This window comes from Rhineura floridana, chromosome 5, assembly GCF_030035675.1.
Source record: "Rhineura floridana isolate rRhiFlo1 chromosome 5, rRhiFlo1.hap2, whole genome shotgun sequence".
NCBI classification, from domain to species: domain Eukaryota; kingdom Metazoa; phylum Chordata; class Lepidosauria; order Squamata; family Rhineuridae; genus Rhineura; species Rhineura floridana.
The window spans coordinates 68,789,998-68,810,575 of record NC_084484.1 but is presented as its reverse complement, the minus strand read 5'-3'; the positions used below and the strand labels follow the sequence as shown (position 1 = coordinate 68,810,575).

The 20,578-nt window shown below is 41.5% G+C and overlaps 1 protein-coding gene across 3 annotated transcripts in view; it reads left to right on the top strand.

Moving 5' to 3' along the window:
* NLGN4X (neuroligin 4 X-linked) overlaps positions 1-20,578 on the top strand; it is a 269,400-nt gene that overhangs the window by 234,905 nt on the left and 13,917 nt on the right. For all 3 annotated transcript variants that reach the window (XM_061627057.1, XM_061627059.1, XM_061627058.1), the window contains 2 exons: positions 8,757-8,942; positions 11,573-12,362. In XM_061627057.1, the coding sequence (XP_061483041.1) occupies positions 8,757-8,942; positions 11,573-12,362 (976 nt within the window). The remainder of the gene's footprint in view (positions 1-8,756; positions 8,943-11,572; positions 12,363-20,578) is intronic.

Genomic DNA, 20,578 nt, shown 5'->3' with positions numbered 1-20,578 from the left:
AGTCAGCCCTTGGGCTAAAGTGTGAAGGAAAAGAATAGGTTCTTCTGCGGTGATATAATTCTAGATAATTTTGTCTTGGAAATGGATAGGGGGTATTGTTTCAGTTCTTGTTCTTGAAATAAATCATTTCAAAAGAACATGGATTAAAATACATACAGAAATGTTCCAGAATTATAGGTTTGGGCTTTCAAATATGCTTAAACGAAGGCTACAGTACCACAGTGTTCAGTTACTCTTTTCAAGGAGTTTTCACAGCTCATACCACTAACTCTAGTTTGAGTTATTAAGTAAGAGAAGAAATGGCCTTTGATAATCTAGCAGCAGCATTGGAGTGGCTCTGTCACTGTATTCACATGACACTGAGCTCCCTGCACCTCCCCCTCTTGGTAGATGACAGCGAGATTTGGCATCAGAAAGCCAGATATGCGATGCTGCCCTGCATTTGCCACCCCACCGACTGCTGCTGTAGCCTAGTACTTGTGCTCTGAGAAGGCAGGCCTGTTGCCATCAGGTGGCATCCACAGGAACCTGCTGAGGGCCCATAGCTACTGACACTGCTTTCTGTAGTTCCTCAAATGACCACAAGGTAGCTCTGTGGCCACCATTGTGATTGCCTACAATGTCATGAGTGATCATTAAAATTAATTAGTAGTCAATGCAAATATAGAATAATGTCAGAGTTATGGTTCAGTCCATCTAGCTCCAACCAAAGTTCAGAGAGCCATATTTTTGGGCAACTGAAGTTTCTCAACAACCTTCAAAGGCAATCCCAAGTTGATGTGCACTGCAGAGGTACATTCTGGCTGTTACTGAGGCCTGAAAGATTGGTCCGATCTGTCCTATCGAGGAAGGGGGCACACACTTCTGAATGGTCTGCCCCTGGTGGCTTCATGTGTTGTGTATGTGAAAAAGAATGGCAGACAGGATAGAACCCTGAAATACTTGGTAAGTCACAGCCACCTTCTGAAACATATCTTTCAGGAAACATCAGAACCAGCTAAGAATGGTACCTCCCAGCTTGATACCAGAAAGGTACCCCAGAAGGATATCATGGTTGATGATAGTAATTGCCGCAAGAAGTTTAGGAGAGCCAATAGTGTTGCATACACCCCATATATCTCCTTATGGAGGTCATCCACTAGAGCAACCAAAGTGGTTTCAGTCCCAAAGGCAGGTTGGACACCAGATAGAAAGTGATTTTATTTAATCTGGAAAAGCTGTGGTTGTGGTTTTTGTATATGCTCCAACACCTTACCCAAGAATAGAATATACAAAATGGGCTGAGGGGTGTTTAAATTGGAAGGTTCAAACAAAAATTGCTTTAGTAAAAGATGTAAAAGCCTCCTCCAATGCAGTTAGAAAAATATTCTCCCTCAATGAAGCATTAATTATTTTGACAATCCAACAGATTAGCCTCCTTCTGGCTGCTCAAATGAGCTAGAAAGAGCAAAGGTTGAACATGCAAATGATAGGCCTCCAAAATTTTTCCCATATCCTCAGGCTGCACAAACTGAAAGGTATCCATGGAAACATGATAAGGGAGTTGTAGATAAATGCAGCACTGACTCTGTACAAAAGGAGTCCAAATCAGAATAAATATAATTTGTTTTAGCCACAAAACTCTTTGCAAACAGATCACACTGGCCGTCTAACTGTTCCTCCAACTCCCTTTGAAGGCTAAGCTGTAACAGAGGCCCTCACTGAAAAGTATAAGAATTCTTTGCCATCATCGCTGCCGCAAAGTATGTTCTAAGGTGGGCTCTAGCTCATGTTGATTGGATTTGTCATGACATTTTCTACATTGACATCCAAATAATAATCCTAGCTGTTTCATCACCTATTGTTCAGCAGTAAACGATGGAGCCAATTGGGCTGCAGTAGTCAAGATAAGACATCTGGAAGCAATTGTGTCAATGGCCTGGGTCATCTCCTGATGCCAGGTATCAACAAGACTGCTCGTCATGTTAATAGAAAACTCCTCGGTACTTAGAAAAACATCTAGAACCATCATACACTGTGAACCATTTAAATAGGTCCCTTATCTCTACAGAATTTTGAGTCTGTCACAAGTCTAACTTTAAACAGGTATCCACAGCAAAAGTACTGTATCAGATTTCTTCAACCACAGATCATTTTCTTCCTGCTCAGTGCAGAGCACACAGTTGAAAATAAAGCTGAACAAAAAATCATATTCACTGCTCTGCTCACAGATAGCAAATCTGAGATGGGGCATTTAGCCATTTTTGCAGCAGGAGGGGATTCTCCCAGAAGTTCAGGGGGACTTGCTATTTGCTGTGGAGTAATGCAGCATTCTCTTTTCCCCCCATTTTACTCCTTTAACTCTGCTGCCAGTGATACTGACTGTGGCACACTTGTCAGAAGCTGCCATTTTCCCCACCACCCACATTGTTCTGGCTGCCACTGGGAGGACTGCTGTCACCACTGCCACAGACAGCAGAGCTACAGTAGAAAACAGGAAGAAATGCCATGAAAAATTGTCATCTCCTTGAACTCAAGACCACCTCGGACAGGGAAACTGTTATGTAGTGTTACACAGTGCAGTAGGCAGTGTGCCAGGGATTGCTAACCTTTTGGGGCCCATGGACACATTGGTAAACTGGAGAAACGTGTGTATGCACATACACAGATACCCTACGTTTTCGGTTAACTATTCCAAAATGCTTCTTTTCAGCCTAATTTCAGCACCTGTGAACACCAAGGAACGCTTCTGCAGGTTCGCATGGGCTTTCGCACACCACGTTGATGAACCCTGCAACACATTAATAGAATCCCTGTGCTGTTTTGTGAGCACTCTTAAGGATTGCTTTGATAGATTTGTTTCCTGTTCAAAGCTAGAACTCCAAATCAATCCCTGTAAAAGTGAACTCGGATTGTGAGTGCTGATGGCTACTCACCAGAGTGAAGCCACTGAGAAAGGAGAGGGAGGTATCAGCATGCAGAGGAACCCTGGGGTTGTAGTACATTAAAACTGTTTAAAACAGCAACATAAAGTGACAGAACACACAAAACAGACCAATGAAGACTAAATACATTCAGTGGCCATAGAATAGTGTGTGTGCATGAGGTGGTATTCAATATCCTAGAGAAGGGTATGACTGCCTGGCTTCAACCCTGAACAGGAGCATTCCTGTTAAGAAAAGAGAATGCATTGCAGTATTTTGTTGCAGGTCCTACTTGTTTATTAATGAATGATTTATAGGAATAATGAGATAGCAAAACAGGCATTGTCTGTCATAATGGCGTTAAAAAAAACCTTTGAAACTCAATCATAGTCATCCACAGTGAATAGTATTTTTCAGTCTGTCTATGCATTTCAAAATCTTCACATTTATTAATACAAATGGGAAGTCTTCTAATTCTGTATACTTTGAACAGATAATCCTTGTCTTGAGTCTAAAATGGCTTTTGGCGAATATGATCTGGTATTCAAAGCATGAAAGGTGACATATACTCATCAAGAGGAGAAATAGTTGTTCATGGTGTCAGATGAGACTGACTCTTTTGCCTTCACTATTAGTTTTTAAATTAAGAAAACTTGCTGTTGCAGTTAATGAGGATCAGCAAAGAACTATAAAAGAAAAAAAATCTTCATTTGTTAAACATGAGATAGTCATTGATGGTAGTCTCTGTTACCTTTCAGTATGTTTGATAGGAACTGAAAATCACAAGATCCAAACTTCCGAGCTCGAAATGTGTGTCTGCTCCCAATGCTAATTATAACCCTATTTTAAAGGCACCTTGGGTCATTCTTTCCCAGTGAGAGCATTGTTCCCTCCTCACCTATGGTTTCTGGGGTCTCAGAATACATTGTTGTAACAGATTGAGCAGCTAGATTAATTTATGTTTTCCTCCTGTTAAGTCATGTAACAAAGAGAAACTCCTTTATACAAATAACTCTTCATTTATGAATTAATAAAAGTTGGATTCATCTGTTCAGTTGATGATGGAGGTGGTTAAATGTAAAACTTAGCATACGAAGGTCCAATCTCATTATGTATTCACATAGCCATGGTTTTAATATCATCCTTGTATTGTGTCCAGTTGTAGTTTTCTCTGTGCAGATGCACATGTGTGTGCGCACACACACACATACTACATGTGAAGGCGGTAGGGAAAAATGGGAGGGGAAATGCCTGTAGGAATTGGAATAGGAACAGAGTGCCAATGAATCCACTTTCCAATGAGAAAATGCTGGAAATTAAGTGATGAAGCCCGTCCCTGAGTTTATATATATATATATATGTGTGTGTGTGTGTGTGTGTGTGTTTGTGTGTGTGTGTGTATTTTCCTAAAGAAAATATCATGGTCACATTGCAGCACAGAACAAGACACAGAGAAATAGGCTTAAGTGCACCTCAGTTTGAAATGAATTGTGGCCAACACCAAACTTCTCACTACCCTATCCCCACTCCGTGCTCCCAGGCACAGCCACAGGGAGCAGGGAGTGTTTGGGGCCTGGGGTTGAAGCCCTGCCTCACCATTCTGGTGGAGGGCAAGTGCTATGTGTGCTGAGCATGGCTGTGTAGATATGGGGCAGCAGAACTTATTTAATTAGAAAAGAGAATAATGCTGGGAAAAACAGACGGGAGTAGAAAAAGAGGAAGGCCAAAGAAGAGATGGATTGATTCCATCAAGGAAGCCACAGACCTGAACTTACAAGATCTGAACAGGGTGGTTTATGATAGATGCTCTTAGAGGTCACTGATTCATAGGGTCGCCATAAGTCGTAGTCGACTTGGAGGCACATAACAACAACACCCATGTTCTTTCTTTGGCCTGCAACACCCACACTCCCTCCCCTTGCTATGGTCTGATTAGCTTGGTTGCTTCGGGGCCAAGTAGGCATTTTTGCCCTACCCACCTCATTTGGCGGGCAGGTTTTTTGCCTACTCCACACTGTGGTAGCAGGATGAAATTGGATTAGGGATTTTTGTAGTTCAGTATATTGTTTTGGCTAAGTTGACTGATGTGGCATGTTCTAAAGTTGTTTATCGGACTATCTGGAATTTGGTTATAGTTGGTTTGGTCACTTTGGCAAGAAGGTTTGAGAAGAGAAGCAGGTAGGGACAGCTAGGTGGCCCCCTTTGGCACCTTCAGGCCTGATTTATGGCTTTGGAGGCCTGCACTTCGGGGCTGTGGGGCCCAGGGGTAGGATATGGGCTGCCTTTGGGGCCATTTTCCCTCATCTTCCCGGAGTTGTAGGGCCCCAGGGGGTGGTGATGTGGGAAGGCGCCCTTCAAGGTGTAGTGGGGGTAGGAGGTAAGCAGAATGGCTTGCCCTTGTGACAGCAGGGGCGGTTGCCCTATAGCCGTACTTTGGCAATTCCCTCATAGCCAGCTCCCACACCTATGTTTTCCCTCTGTAGGTTAGGTTAAAGGGTTTAATTTAAAGTTTTAATAAAGTGGCCCTTAGTTCAACCTAGCTGTTTTTGTGTCTGTGTATTTATTTCAACTCTCAGCCACAATTTTAATTACCAAGACAATATCCGTAACTGAGCAATTGTTTTGTGCTTCTGTTTGTTAAAACATGTAATATTGACTGCAAGCACTTAAGATTACTGCCAGTAAAGTTTGGGAAAACAGCTCATTTTTGTCATGTTTAATGTGGGGGAGAGAAAAAAGGCAAATACAGTTTGTTGCACTGTGAATGGAGATAAAACCCACTTTCTTGCTTTATAACTCACCTCCAAAAATTGTAAGGTGCCTGGCAACCTCACCATATATGGAGAAGGGCCTCATGAGAAAACTTGCCCTTCCAACTTTTAAATTGTGTTACAGAATGCATTTTAATTATCAATGCAATATCCATAATTGAGCAGTTGCTTTGTGCTTCAGTAAGTAAAAGCACTGATTGTGTCTCATGCAGACACTTAAGAGTACCTGACCAATAAATGCTTGAAAAACAGTTTTTGAAGTGGCCTGACACAGACAACACTCTCCACAATCAAAACCAATGTGTGCACCAGTGAGGCGCAAGCAAGGGAGACAGGCTTCCGATCCCGATGCGGAGCACAGCATGGCAAAGGGATCAGGGATCACAAATACTCCAGAGGCTAAGCGGATGCCGGGCAGAAAGGAACAACCACAAGAAGGCATGCTGTCCTATGCCCCCAGGTCTCATGGGATGCGAGATTGTGGCCTGCGCCTGAGGCAAACACTTGGATAGGCTCAAGAAAGTGGGATCCGGGTCCATGAGGCCTGCCCACAACACTAAGCATAGAGAAAACACCTCAAACAACCCCCAGCACCCCAAGGTAAAAATGAATCTACAACAAAGTATAAAAAGGGTAGAAGGGGAAGAAAAAGGGAGGGATTTTTTTTAAGGGGATAAACCAGAAAGGGAACAAATAAATAGCACACACACCCCAAAAAATCCCCACTCACTATTTGGACAAACACACTGAAAAAAGAGATTTCTGAGGAGACCAGAAAGTCCTGACCCAACTGCCTCAGACAGGGAATACTCTGGAGAGTGAGATGACCTCCCTCTGGAAGAGAAGACTCAGGTTCTTGAAGCCCTGCCTACTGAGTCTAGAGGGAGGAGTAATGCTATTCACAGAATGCACCCCAGCATAATCATCAAACTCTAATTCATTGTAAGCTCCAATTTCTGTTTTTTGGGTGGGAGGTAATACACCTTAGTTTTGATATGTTTTACACTGAGGGCGGACAGAAAGGAAATACAGTGTGGGGTCTTGAGGGGTGGGAATGTTGGGCAAGAAGGGTGCCAATGTGTCCTGCATTAAATGCTAGAGTCATCTATTTGAAGGGCTTTCTGAGTCCTTCTGAGGACAGTCCTGTATTTGAAGGTGTCCTCTAAAAAAGCAGGGGCCTTGAAGTTGCCCATCAGCAGTTATCATCTGGACAGCAGACTCAGCAGGCACACAGCTCACCTGATCAGTCTTTCCCGTTATGGTGAGATGCATTATATTTTATTTAAATTACTAGGGGCTCCACCCTTGCTTGCTTTGTGTGCCAACCCCTCCACCTGACCCCAGGAATGGGAACACCATGCACCCACCATGCCAAACTGCCCAGTGGCTCCAGGTGTTGCTGCACAACCACCACTGCTTCACTCTTCTCATGCTGGGCCCCTCCCCCAGGTCACCAAGTCAACTCCTCCCCTGATCTTCTCCAGCAGAGGAGAAGGGAAGCAGAGGAGGGAGGTGGGTGGTGGAGTCAAGGACAAGAAACACAGGCCAGGGCAGTTCTGCAGCAACCGTCTTCCTCCTGCTTTCATCCTCCTTGCCTTCTGTTGGTGAGGCAGGTGGTGGGGTGGCGGCAGCAAAGCCAAATTTTTGCTGAGGAGCTGCCCCAGCATGTTGCTCCATGGCTCACCCAACTTGCCTCCCGCCACTGCCTGCTCATTTGCTCTCCCACTCTCTGCCCGGTCTCACCTTCCCACTCACCGTCCTCCTTTCCTCCACCCCACCCCACTCCCTATGGCTTGGAAAGGGAGGCCTTGTGGTAGTGTTGCTAAGGCCTGCCGTGAACCAGCCCACATGAGCCAAGAACAGCTCGGTCCTTTGTCTCCACTTGCCCTGCTTCATCCACTCCCTAGACGCCTTAATAGTTGTGAAAGGCTAGATCATCATGCTATAGTCCATAGCACCACCTGTCTGTGGCTAAGAGAACTGCAGCTTGACAATTATATTTGTGTGTGTGTGTGTATAGTTAGTAATTGTTTCTAAATTTGCATCTGTCTATATCAATTTGCATATGCAACCTTGCTTGCACAGCTGCATCCGCTTTTGTTTAGTGATGATTGCTTCTTTTATTTCTTATATTGTATTTTATTCTGTTACAATACGATACAGTATAAGAAATAAAAGAAGCAATAAGCATACAATTAAAAATCAGTATGAATATTTTATGCGGACATGCTGCAGACCATCTGAATGAAGTCCGTGGAACACTCGTGGTCCATAGACCACACTTTGGGAACCCTGACTTAATGCATTATTTTGTGATTATATATATGAATTCTTCTTCTTATGAGTTGCTTTCATTATGCTTCATCAATAAACAATTTCCTTGTTTTCATTTAAGTGCCTTTCTGTATATATGTGGCAAAAAACTTGGATTTGCATCCAAGTTTAGTTGATGTATTACAGTGAACTTCAGCCAATCTTAGCACTTGATTAGCATATCAGTATGATACACTCACTAGCCACAAACATTTGCTTCCCCCCCTCACCTTACATGTTTGCTGTACGCTTAAAATCATGTGTAAGGTAATGTGCACAAATTAGCACAAAGTGAATTTTGTACTGGGATAAGAGGAATTTGGATTACAGTGGAAATGATCTCTGCCCTTTCATGAAAATTGGTGTCCTATTTTCTCCCCCTTTGGAATCATAATCTCATTATCAACTTTGCTTCTGGGCCTGTATGGGGTCTTTTTAAATGGTACTGACATTCAATCAGATTTAGTAGATTTCGAAGAAAAGGAAAAAAACTGAATTGCTTTGTTTTTTATTTCTATAGGACTATATGAGGGGGGAAAAAACTGATCATTCCCACATCTAATGCAGTCCTCTGCAACTGGGGAAAAATCATTGTGTTCTCAAAGCTTGTGTTAAACATATTTAACTAGGACCACGACCTTTCAAAACCTGGAAGGAGAAAGAATGAAATATGTGTTGTGAATATGTGCATGGCCTGTAGCAAATTCTGTGACTGGTGAGCTAAAATTACCCCCCCCTTTTTTTTTCCTTTTTCTTTTTTGCCTTATAGGCTTTCTAAGCACTGGAGACCAAGCTGCAAAAGGCAATTATGGTTTGCTTGACCAAATCCAAGCCCTACGATGGATTGAAGAAAATATTGGATCCTTTGGAGGAGACCCAAAAAGAGTTACAATTTTTGGATCAGGGGCAGGAGCATCCTGTGTCAGTCTGTTGACACTGTCTCACTATTCGGAAGGTAATAGTTCATCTAGCTAAATACAAGTAATTTTAAAAGTTATAATTTAATGTGAATCACAAAGGTCATTTGGAGCTTCAAATAATATCACTGGAATGATTATGATATTAAATATTCTGGTATTCCTTTTTTAAAAAAATAATAAACAGATTGGCATTATTATTTTCATGTGGCATAAAATCAAGGTGACCAATCAGGACAAACATTCTGCAGATAATACAAACATATTTCTATAAGTGTAAATAGTATGCATCCTACTAGATCATTTTATTGTAAAAATAAAAAATGGGGAGGAGGGAATGGCACCATGAAAGCATATATTATTACCTTCCGTCAGCAGGCAAAGACTTTTTTATTCCGACAGGCTTTTGGACTAGAAGATGTTTAAGATAGGGCCTCATAAGGTCTGTTGTATTGTTCTATGGTCCTATTCTTAATGTTTTAAATTGTCTTAGTATCTTAAGTGTATGTTTCATGGTTTTAATGTCACGAATAGTTTAATTCTATTTTAATTGTATATTTTTGTATGTTTTTTTACCTATGTGTAGTTTTTATTTGTAACCCGCCCTACGTTCCAGTTTTGGAAAAAGGGCAGGGTAAAAATAAAGATTTATTATTATTATTATTATTATTATTATTATTATATATTGTTACATTTGATTAAAGTCTCCCACACATGTCCTCTTGCTGATTAAGATATAGCTCGCTAGCTAGCTTTCCCTTCATAAATATATGTGAATACATACATTGTGTATCAGGGTTAAATAAAATTCAGTGCTAATTATGTTACAATTTCATTGGTAGGTTTAAAAAAATGATCACAGCATTCTGATGACATTTTGAGATTTCTTTTTTTCACTTTGTTGTGCATTTCTGGAGTAACTATACAGCTTTCCTGTACATGTTGTTGTTGTTACATATGATTTTCTAACCTGAAATTGATCTGGGATAGATTTCTTTAAAAATTCCAGCTGCTATACTGTGCTCTAGTGATGTGTCAAGTTGCTTCACACCACTGGAGCATAGCAGAAAAGTCGCACTGGGGCACTGAATCTGATCCCAAATTTCCAGCTCCTTTTGAAAAAAAAAAGTGCAGGTGCATTCTAATTTATTAATCTGTCCAATGTTTAAATGAATAAATACCCATCCAAATAATGAGAAATGAGGTTGCAGAATAAAACTGTTGGAAATCAAACCTACTACATTGATTTTAGCCTAGCATTTCTTCTTCTTCAAATTGCATGATGTATAGCTTCAGTGAGACAGAAGAAAATGTATAATTTTCCTCTGACCTTTTTGCTGGTGAAGCACTTATTTGTGCAAGTCATTCACACAAAATGGAGATGATTGCTGACAGCTGTCATTCCTGTAAAGTCCTTGGCCCCAGTTCAATTCATTGAAGTAACTGGTGCATAGAGATTCCAGGGAAGCTCATAAGCACAGGTCTAGTCAGATATAAGGTCTCAAAAAATAAGGAAGAGTTGCTGAAGAAGGATTCCTGGCTTACCCTACAGACACCACACACCAAGCCCTAAAAGCTCTAGAATGAGAGCCTCATATAGCTAGGAGAATCCCACTGGGCCCTCTCCTAGTCACGTAAAGCTAACAAAATGACCTGTTCTGGTCCAGAGAAAGAGTCTACGGGACACAGCAGGAAAGACAGCTCATACTGAGCAACTTGTTTTAACAACTCCTGGGGCCAGACTGAAGTATTTTATGCCCTGACATCTAGAACCCCACTTCCTCACTGAAAAGTGGAAGGCCTTGAAAGGGAAAAGCCCCTGGCCTGGAGCCTATTACTCTGTAATTTCTCCAGGAATTTATGTCAGGCACGCTGCCTGCATTGGTGCACTGCCTCTGGGGAATACCATGCCCTTGCAGGCAAGCTTGCTGGTACTTTGCTGGACCTGAGTCCAGGGGCTGCAGTCTCTGGTCCTGCCTCAGGAGTTTAACTAAGCATGGCCAGTGGATCCTTCCCCCCCCCCCCGGAATAGACTTTTGCTGGGAAATGTGCTACAAATTGAGGCTCTGAGTGATCACCTAGTTATTTGGGGACAATATGAAAACATCAATGGCAATCAGGAATCACTTTACTGACAAGTCTGGTGTAAACTTGCAAATACTATTTTAGACAATGCATAATATAAGAAAATTAGTTCTGTTTTCCCAGTATTTTAAATTATTAAGTTAGCCTTTCAAACTTAGAAAATATATTAGGATGTCATTATATTAGGAATGTCTCCAAGCTGATCTTATTCTTTTCTTCCTCTTCTTGTCATCCAAACCTATTTTTGGACATTCCTATGAGATATGGTGTTAAAAAAAACCCCACAATCCACAAATTACTTTTGATTTTAAATTGGAATTTATTTTTATATGTATTTTATCCCTAGACATTCACACTGGATTCATCGTATTCATATGTATGAACATTAAGAACTAGGAAGAATTTTGCTAGTAGTAGATTAGCTATCTCCCAAAACTAACAAAAAAATATTGTTTGTTGTGGAAATGGAATTAAACTTGCTCTTCACTAGAATGTATTTTCTGTAAATAATGTACAAAAGATTATTTTGCTTTGTCAATACTGGTTGTTCATGCATTTTCATTTTTAACTTTTGCACCTGCAGGTCTATTCCAAAAAGCAATCATACAAAGTGGAACAGCCCTGTCCAGCTGGGCAGTGAACTACCAGCCTGCCAAGTACACTGCAATTTTGGCAGAAAAAGTAGGATGCAACACGCTGGACACTACAGACTTAGTTGAATGCTTTCGGAATAAGAACTACAAAGAACTCATTCAGCAAACTATCACGCCAGCTACGTACCACATTGCATTTGGGCCTGTGATTGATGGGGACGTAATTCCAGATGATCCGCAGATTCTGATGGAGCAGGGAGAATTTCTCAACTATGATATAATGCTAGGTGTAAACCAAGGAGAAGGCTTAAAATTTGTGGATGGCATTGTAGATAACGAAGAGGGTGTCTCTCCTAATGATTTTGATTTCTCCGTATCCAATTTTGTGGACAATCTATACGGTTATCCGGAAGGGAAAGACACACTGCGAGAAACCATTAAGTTCATGTACACAGACTGGGCAGATAAGGAGAATCCTGAAACACGAAGAAAGACTCTGGTGGCACTGTTTACTGACCACCAGTGGGTTGCTCCGGCTGTTGCCACAGCTGACCTGCATGCCCAATACGGCTCCCCAACATACTTCTATGCATTTTATCACCACTGCCAGAGTGAAATGAAACCCAGCTGGGCTGATTCAGCACATGGTGATGAAGTCCCTTATGTGTTTGGCATCCCCATGATTGGTCCTACAGAGTTGTTTAACTGCAACTTTTCAAAGAACGATGTCATGCTCAGTGCAGTTGTTATGACGTATTGGACGAACTTTGCCAAAACTGGGTAGGTTCTGCCACATAATGGCTTTTTACGTATGCCATTCTTCTCAAATTCTAGTGCTGAATATTTGTTCTTCTAATGAAATGCTACAGGTGTTGGCAGGCATTGCTTCACAGAGCGTTTCTTGCAAGAGAATTAAAGTAGTATTTTCTGAAAACAGTCATGCAGGACTAAAGAGTTTTGGGGTGCTGCCTGCACACTTGTAAAAACGTGGGGAGATAGTAGGGTGACCATTTACACAGTTCAAAATGGAGGAAGCCAAAAAAACAAGAGCAAACATATCTGTATATAATTTGCATATGCAAATTTTATATTTGTAGGTGTCGATTTAGAATGAACTACTATACATATCTCCTTCTTTACAGTGTAGAATTATAAATGAGCCTCACAGACACGTGCACTGACCATACTGTGGCACTTGCTGATAATTAAGACCACAAACTGCTTTAATCATCATTCATTTCAGGAAACCCTAGGGAAACTGGAGTTCTTTGAAAGGAGGATGGTCAAACTTAACAGTGGATTCTCAGAAGTGTGCACACACACACACACACATAATTTGTAGTGTAGACATGGTGTTTTCTGTGGTAAGGATAAGGTTTAAACCAGGGGCCGCCAACCTTTTTGGACCAGTGGGCACATTTGGAATGTTGAGAAAGTGCTGTGAACTCCAGTCACAAAATGAGGTGTGGCATAAAACAAAATGGCTTGCATGGGGGGTGTAATGTGCCTCCCCTGGCACCACCTGTTAGGCTCCCACCCGTGGCTACCACCAGGGAGAAACATAGTTTTTATTTTTCTTTAGCTCACCCTAGCACAGATCTCACAAGATCCCACTGCTAGGCAGCACCACCAGTCACTCCCTGTAAACAATACTGCTAGAGACTTTGCCTTAATCTCCCTTCTGGCTTATTGTTACTTTGTGTCTGGGTGCACTTGCAGGCCACAACCCCCCTGTATCTTTGTGCCAATAAAGCATACAGCCCTGGGTTGCCCTGGATACTTGATGATACACTATCTCTTCACCGCTGCCACCATTTGATACTGTTCTTCCGCCTTGGTAAATACCCTGCCCACCCTTCTGGTCTGTGAAAGCCCCAGCCAAGGATCAGGCTTTTGGTAAACCAATAAAAGTATTTTGATAACACCAGGAAATAACAAGATTATGTAAGGTATGTTTAACAAGCGTATGGTTTCATATAGTGTCACTCTTTATGTTTCTGGTCATATATATATTGCCTAAATATCAGCCAAATACAATCCAAGCCTTCCTCAGAACTCTGCCAAACTACTCCTCCAAAATCCCTCTCATCAACCAACCAACCTCCTCAACAATTCCCCCCACTTAACTGTCATCCTCTCATTTATACCTTCAGCTGTTCAAACACTGAGCCAATCATCATACAGCATTCTCCAGCATTCTAGCCCATGTACTCCCCCCTTTTACTCAGTCACTTACCATATGTCACTTAATAAACCCGCACTTACCATATTTACAGATATTAAAATACAGGGACATCACAGGGGGCCCAGCATCACACATAATGGCTGCCTTGGGCATGTAGCAAAACACAAAATGGCTGCTACATCTAAGAGCAAAAAAGGCAGGAGCACAAAATGGTGCAGGCATGGGGCATGCGCACACACACACACAAACATATCAATGGAAAAAGTCACCAACATCAGCCATTACCACGTCACTTACAGACAGAGAAACACTTTGCACCTGTCCTCTGTTCAGACAGGAAGATGGGTGTCTAGTCCTGGCATCCAATGAAATGTGGTTATGTTTAAAGGAGGGGTGTTCAGTGTAGAAGAGGCCGAGCCAGTACAAACAGGAACTGAGCAGGAAGAGCAAATAGGTTCTTATAAATTGTGGATTTTTGAGCGGATATTTACTGAGACCTTTTGAGGACACCAGAGGACACTGTTGGCATACTGGTTCTTGCAGGCACTGAAGTAGTACCCCCTGGTTTAAATACTGTGGTGTGCCAAGCCTCATAGATAATCCATCTTTGCTTCATAAATAGTGATTGTTTTGTTTCCTAAAAAAATCCAAACACCCTTTTTTGTATGTTCAAAAGGTTTCTTTCTCTTCCTTGCATTCTCTCACTACCTGGTGTGGAGAATGATGCATTGCAGTTTCACATAAAAAATGGTGCAGTTATTAAGGCTTGAATGTTCTTGAAATCCATAGTCCTCAGGTTAAGGTTATAAAACACATTGAAGGAAAAAGGAAAGTATGGCATAGATCAAACATATCCACTGTGCCTCTTGCGCAGAATTACCTAGTTGTCTCTCGTAAAGTCAAGAGAACATGGGGAAGAGAGAGATCTTGAAAGAATAACAGTGGTTCCTTTCCTCATTGAAGGAATTACAGTGAATGTGTAGCCATTTAAAACAAAGAAGAGCCTTCTTAATATATATTTTGCAAAGACAAATAAGGAAAAGCAAAATAAAAGTGGACATAAGATGCTAATGAATAAAGCTGGGGAAATAATTTTCTGTAAACATTCCTTGAGGAATGTTGAGGTACTTTACCATCTAAAGAGCAAGCAGAGTTTGTTGTTCTGATTTTGCTTTTGAAATTTAATTTCCCCCCTCCCTCTCTTTTCTTTCCTCAGTACTGAATTAAAATGAATGCCCTTGTGGCACTCCAAGGGCCCATAAATCTTTTCAGTGAACATTTAATGGCAGAACTAGGCTTTTAAAACTGCAGCTCTACTGCAGTGCAGAGAACGTTATGCAGCAATATCGGAGAATTCAGAGAAGTGCATAGTATCCTCCTGACACATTCACAAATTTAAGCAGATCTCGCAGTATTGAAGGAAGCCTGAGGCATATCATGTTACGTATTTTGTGCGGTCACACACACACAAATAAGCAATTAATAGTATAAATCAAATAAATTGGGAGGAGACATATCTTCCTCTGAAATGTGAGTGTCCTGCCATGGCTTCCTCTGGCATTTCATAGGTGATCCCCAGATCTTAACCTAAATTGCCACCCATTAAATGCAACAATAATAGCCGCTCCACACTGGGAGAGACCAGAACTGTCTAGCCTAGGAGAGGTCACCTCAGCATGGTTTTTACAATAGGATTTGAAGCAAGCTGCAGAAGATGACAGATCCCTGCAGAAAGGGAGTTTGGAGCCAAAGTATGAATGGGTCAGACAATGTTGTTTCAGATTTTCTTTCCAATTGGTATTTACGCTGGTGGCACTTGTTGGGCTAATATCATTCTCTCTTCAGATTGAAGTGTAGTTTAATCACTGTCCCTAATTTTGACTACAGATATTGTATGTATTGCGGCATGTCATCTGTCTACACCAGCCTTTCCCAACCAGTGTGCCTCCAGATGTTGTTGGACCACAATTCCCATCTTTCCTGACCATTGGCAATGCTGGCTGAGGCTGATGGGAGTTGTGGTCCAACAACATCTGGAGGCACACTGGTTGGGAAAGGCTGGTCTACACTATGGCAGTGAGAGCAAATAGGGAATGAGCTACATCCAGTGATGGCCACTTGTACAACAGGAGTTTTGGTTTCTTTTCTTCCCCTTCCAGATACAGCCCCCCAGGTGTGTCCCCAAAATATGCTCCAGAGGGAAGGAGAGGAAAGGAAAGGATCTCACCCAGTATTTACAGTGCAATCTATACATATCTATTGAGCCCCAATGGGACTATTCCCATTGAAGTGCCTGGAGGACTACAGCTTAAAGGTTTGTAGGATAGTGGGTAAATTCTTGACACTGGGATGACCAGATAGATCAGGAGAAAAGATTTTGAGTGTTCCGTATCACACTGGAGTGAAAGGTCGCTCACACCGCATGAACTTCCAACTTAAGCAACTATGACACAGGGTGCCCCCCCAATAATTAAAGTGTTTCTTATAGTGAATAAATACCGTCTGTAAAACCAAGCATGTCAGTGTTTAAATCATAAGGAAAATAATTCCCAGGGTGTCAAGACCTCCTGTATCTGCTTATTTTTTTATATTACTGTTATTATTATTCCTGCAGAGTGTTAACAACTTAGACTTTAGCATTTATCTAAGGATTACAAAAGCTCCCTCGTGATCCCATCTGTCAGTATAACTCATAATTTCAAGCAGTTTTCCACAGGCTGCCGGCTCAAGAGCTGATTTCAGCAGGGTGTATATAAAACTGTGTACTCTTCTGGGTCTGGATTTATACCGTACTTCTTAAAGACAGCAAAAATGTTTAGGAAGGGCCATTAATCATTCTACCATACACCCAACTGTTAATATGATTACTAGGTAAAAATGAGACTGACTATAACAAATATTCCCCTTTTGGATTTGTTTTAATTTGACAATAAGCGGTTAGAACTGTGTGACCTTGAAATCCCACCTGTGCAGAGGTTTGAAGTATTTTTGGGTTTGCTTTCTTTTAGTATTATGGTTACTGGAGAAAATCATCACAGCATATAGAATCAGTAAGAGAGAATCAGAATCTAAAGATTCTGTTCTGCACTTGCACTGTATATCTGGTGTTCCTTTTTTTAATACAAAAGCAACATTATCTGCATTAAAAAAAATACATTGCCTTGAAAAAACTAAGGCCACCTTCCTGCACCATTCACAAGCTAAGGCCAGGATACATAAGGCATCAGTTTAACCTCTGTGCTCACTGGACACATTGCAATCCAATTCTTTAAACCAGGCTTCTCCAATCTGGTGTCCTCAAGATATTTTGGACTATAACTCCAATAATACCTGACCCTTGGCCATGCTGGCTGGGGCTGATGGTGATTGTAGTCTAAAAGATATGGAGGGCATTTGGGTGGTAAGCCTAATCTTACCAAGACTACTTCAGGCACCAGGGACCTGGGGAGAATTCAGGCTGCTGGATGCACTCATGAGAGGTACACAAAGGCCTTAGTAAATGCCTGCCATGGTGCAATATATCTGGCATAGCAGTAGCACTCTGGGTAAGCTAGAAGTTCAGGCGAAGCCTTTTGAAGAGTTCTGCCACACCCTGCACTCTGTTCTTCCAGTGTGTACCATTACATCATGTAGACTCCACTGGCACCCCCAAAGGACCTATGTTCTCATCTTACATGTCAGAAAATCAGGACTGGATGGCTGAAATACATTAGTTCATCAAGACTCTTGAATAGTGATAGAACACCAGATAATATTATTTGAAACAATCATATTTAACATGTACAGGTAGCACTACTTAAGTATGATTTTTCAAACACCCTATGGGCCCTCACTAAACAAGCAGTACATAGTTTTCAGATGTGAATAAAGGTAAATGTCAGTCAAAAAATCAGTCCAAACTACCCATTTCAACTACCAGCAGTTCAACAACTTAACATATGACTGTTGATTTATTTTGTTTTAAAATCCTTTTAAACATATTGATAACCTTGCAGTAACAGAAGGGTATATATATATATATTCAACATATATTTCACAAACAACTAAATTTCAGCTTCTGGTATTGCTCATACACTACCAACATCTTAATGCATTGATCTTAATGAAACAGTTCTCTCCAGCACATTTCCCCACCCACACCCCCTTACACATTTTTTTTCTTTTTGAAGCCCGCTAAATATATATACAAGAACAGATCTTAACTATGATTAACTGAACAAATCCACCCATAATGTTCACTGTGTTGCAGGTGGCGTATGCCTCCCCTGACTGTGACAGAGGTAATGAAATAATATCATTGTGGGTGAAATTCATCTATACACTCGATGCTTCCGAAAGCCTCAATCTGGCTTTTGGTCCAGCTAATGCCTCCACTCATATAACAGAAGGGGAGGAGATTTTGGTTGATTCCCCCTTTCTCCCCACAGCACACAGTCACCCCCTGAAGGGCCATAGCTCAGTGATAGAACATGTTCTTTGCATTTGGAAAGTGTCATATTCAATCCTCGGCATCTCCTGGTAGGGCTGGGAGAGACTCCCTGCCTGAAAACCTGGAGAGCAGCTGCCAGTCAGTGTGGACAATACGGAGCTAAATGGACTAATGATCTGATTCTCAGTGTAAGGCAGCTTCCTACGTTCCCTGAAAATCAGCTCAAGAGAACAGAGAGGCCCTCTAAACAGAGTGGAAGGTGGGGTAGGGGCTCTTCCAGTTGTGGAGGCATCCACTGGATCAAAAGCCCTTCTGTGAGTGCTTTTCCAGCTAGTAATCCAGATACACACACACAGTGGAAGGGCCTGTGCATATGAGGGTTTTTCTTCTTCTTCAGATGAGATAATAGTGACACAACAGTCAACTGATTTGGGAGAGCAAAACGTGGGCAGTTGATTGGCACTCTTGCTAACACAGCCCTCGCAGGGGGATCAGGCAAAGAGCTGCAAGCCTATTGTGTGCCTATTTCATCATCCATAGAATATATATACAGAAGTCTGCTCCAGAATGTATGTCCCTTTAGCTGTATTGGAAATTGTACTTATTGTATTGAAGGGACCCTCATTACAGTCCCACTTATGTTTTGTTTTTTATACTGTAGGTAGCTTTCTCTGATTCGTTGCCTTATAACACAGTGGTTAGTGTCTTCTATGGGACTGAAATACAACCACTTTCAAGCAGAAACTTGAACACTTAATGTGTCATTTTTTAAAAAAAACAAAACAAAACATACTTCTCTGATATGTTTTCAGATCCCAAATAACTGTCACAAGAAAGCAGCATCCAAAATTAATACTCTGTTAGTGCATCATTTGGAAGGACTAGATTGTTGGTTTAATTGACACATACCAGTGTTGCAAAACCACTAAGTGTCAAAAGACATGATGGCAAAAAGCATAGCACTTTTGTTGTGTGTGATGTTCCAGCCTGTTAACTGGAGCTAAAATATGAGTTGTGACAAAGGGAAGTGGCTGTTGAATCAAGTAGGACATTAAAATAAGATTAAAAAAGATATTTGGTTATGCTGTATTTCCAGTTTTACCAACTTTATTCTTCAGTGTGCTCACAGAAATGAGACTGAATTGTTTATTTCCAATCTGCTCCAAAATAGTACTGTTTAAAATGTCATTAAGTGAGCACAGAAGACACTATGTAAATGTTTGCGACATATAAACATGTCTTTTTTTTTTTTGAGTGCAGTAGTTTGGTGTGCCTTCCCCCGCCCAATCACAAAGTCTCAGTTGGGTTTGTACATGGTGAGTGGACTCCTTGTGCTTCTTTTTGGAATTGGATAGCTAATTGCAAGGTTGATTGGGTGGGGGGGAGTGCCCTTAATCTTTTTTCCAAGGGTACTTTCCCACCTTGTAATGTTGGCATATGCATGATGATGGTGCTGCACATATGCATATTATCATATTGCCCTCTAGGGAAGGGTCATAGCTCATTGGCAGAGCATATGTGTTGCCTGCAGAAGGCCTCAGGTTCAGTCCAGATAGGGCTGGGAATGTCCCCAGTCTGAAACCTGGGGAGCCGCCGCTAGTCAGAGGAGATAATTCTGAGCTAGATCAACCAATGATTTGACTCTGTCTAAGACAGCTTCCTATGTTTCTATAGATCCAAACATTGCCCATGACAGAGAACTGCTTGGGAATTCACTCACCACCACCCCTCCCAGAACAAACACAGCCAAAAGTGCAAAGGCATTTAGTTTAGATCTGGATGTGGAGACAACCAGAAAATGTGAAGAGAATTACTCCAAATAGAGAAGATGCTAACCAAACTAAAGCCTGAAAGGGGCTGTAGCTCCTTGGTGGAGCACCTGTTTTGCGTGGAGATAGTCCCAGATTCAATCCCTGACCAAAGGGCTGGGAAAGCCCCCTGTCTGTGATGCTGGAGGGTTGCTGCAAGTTAGCGCTAACCCAGAGCTAGATGGTCAAATGACTCAGTAAAAGGCAGCTTCCTTTGTTCATGTGGCCGTGTAGTACAAACTTTACAGCACTCTGCAAAAGTCGGGGGTTAACATTAAAGAAATCCTTCACTTCAGCAAAGCAGCTGGCCATGTAATTTCATGGCAACCAACAAGAGCTTTAGTGAGAGCAAGTCGTTTCACATTAAAGAAACGTTTCAGATACATAAAAAGTTACTGGCATGGAAAAACGTTTTGAGGAAATAGCATTTGACTTGTAATACAGCCAAGCACCGTATTCTGAACGAGGTGATTACAAACTTGCACAACGTTTCTATTTTATAAAAAAATATTTTTTCACAAAGGGAAATGTGCCACAAGGCTACATTTCCCTGTCGTTGTGTCCCACGTTTGCT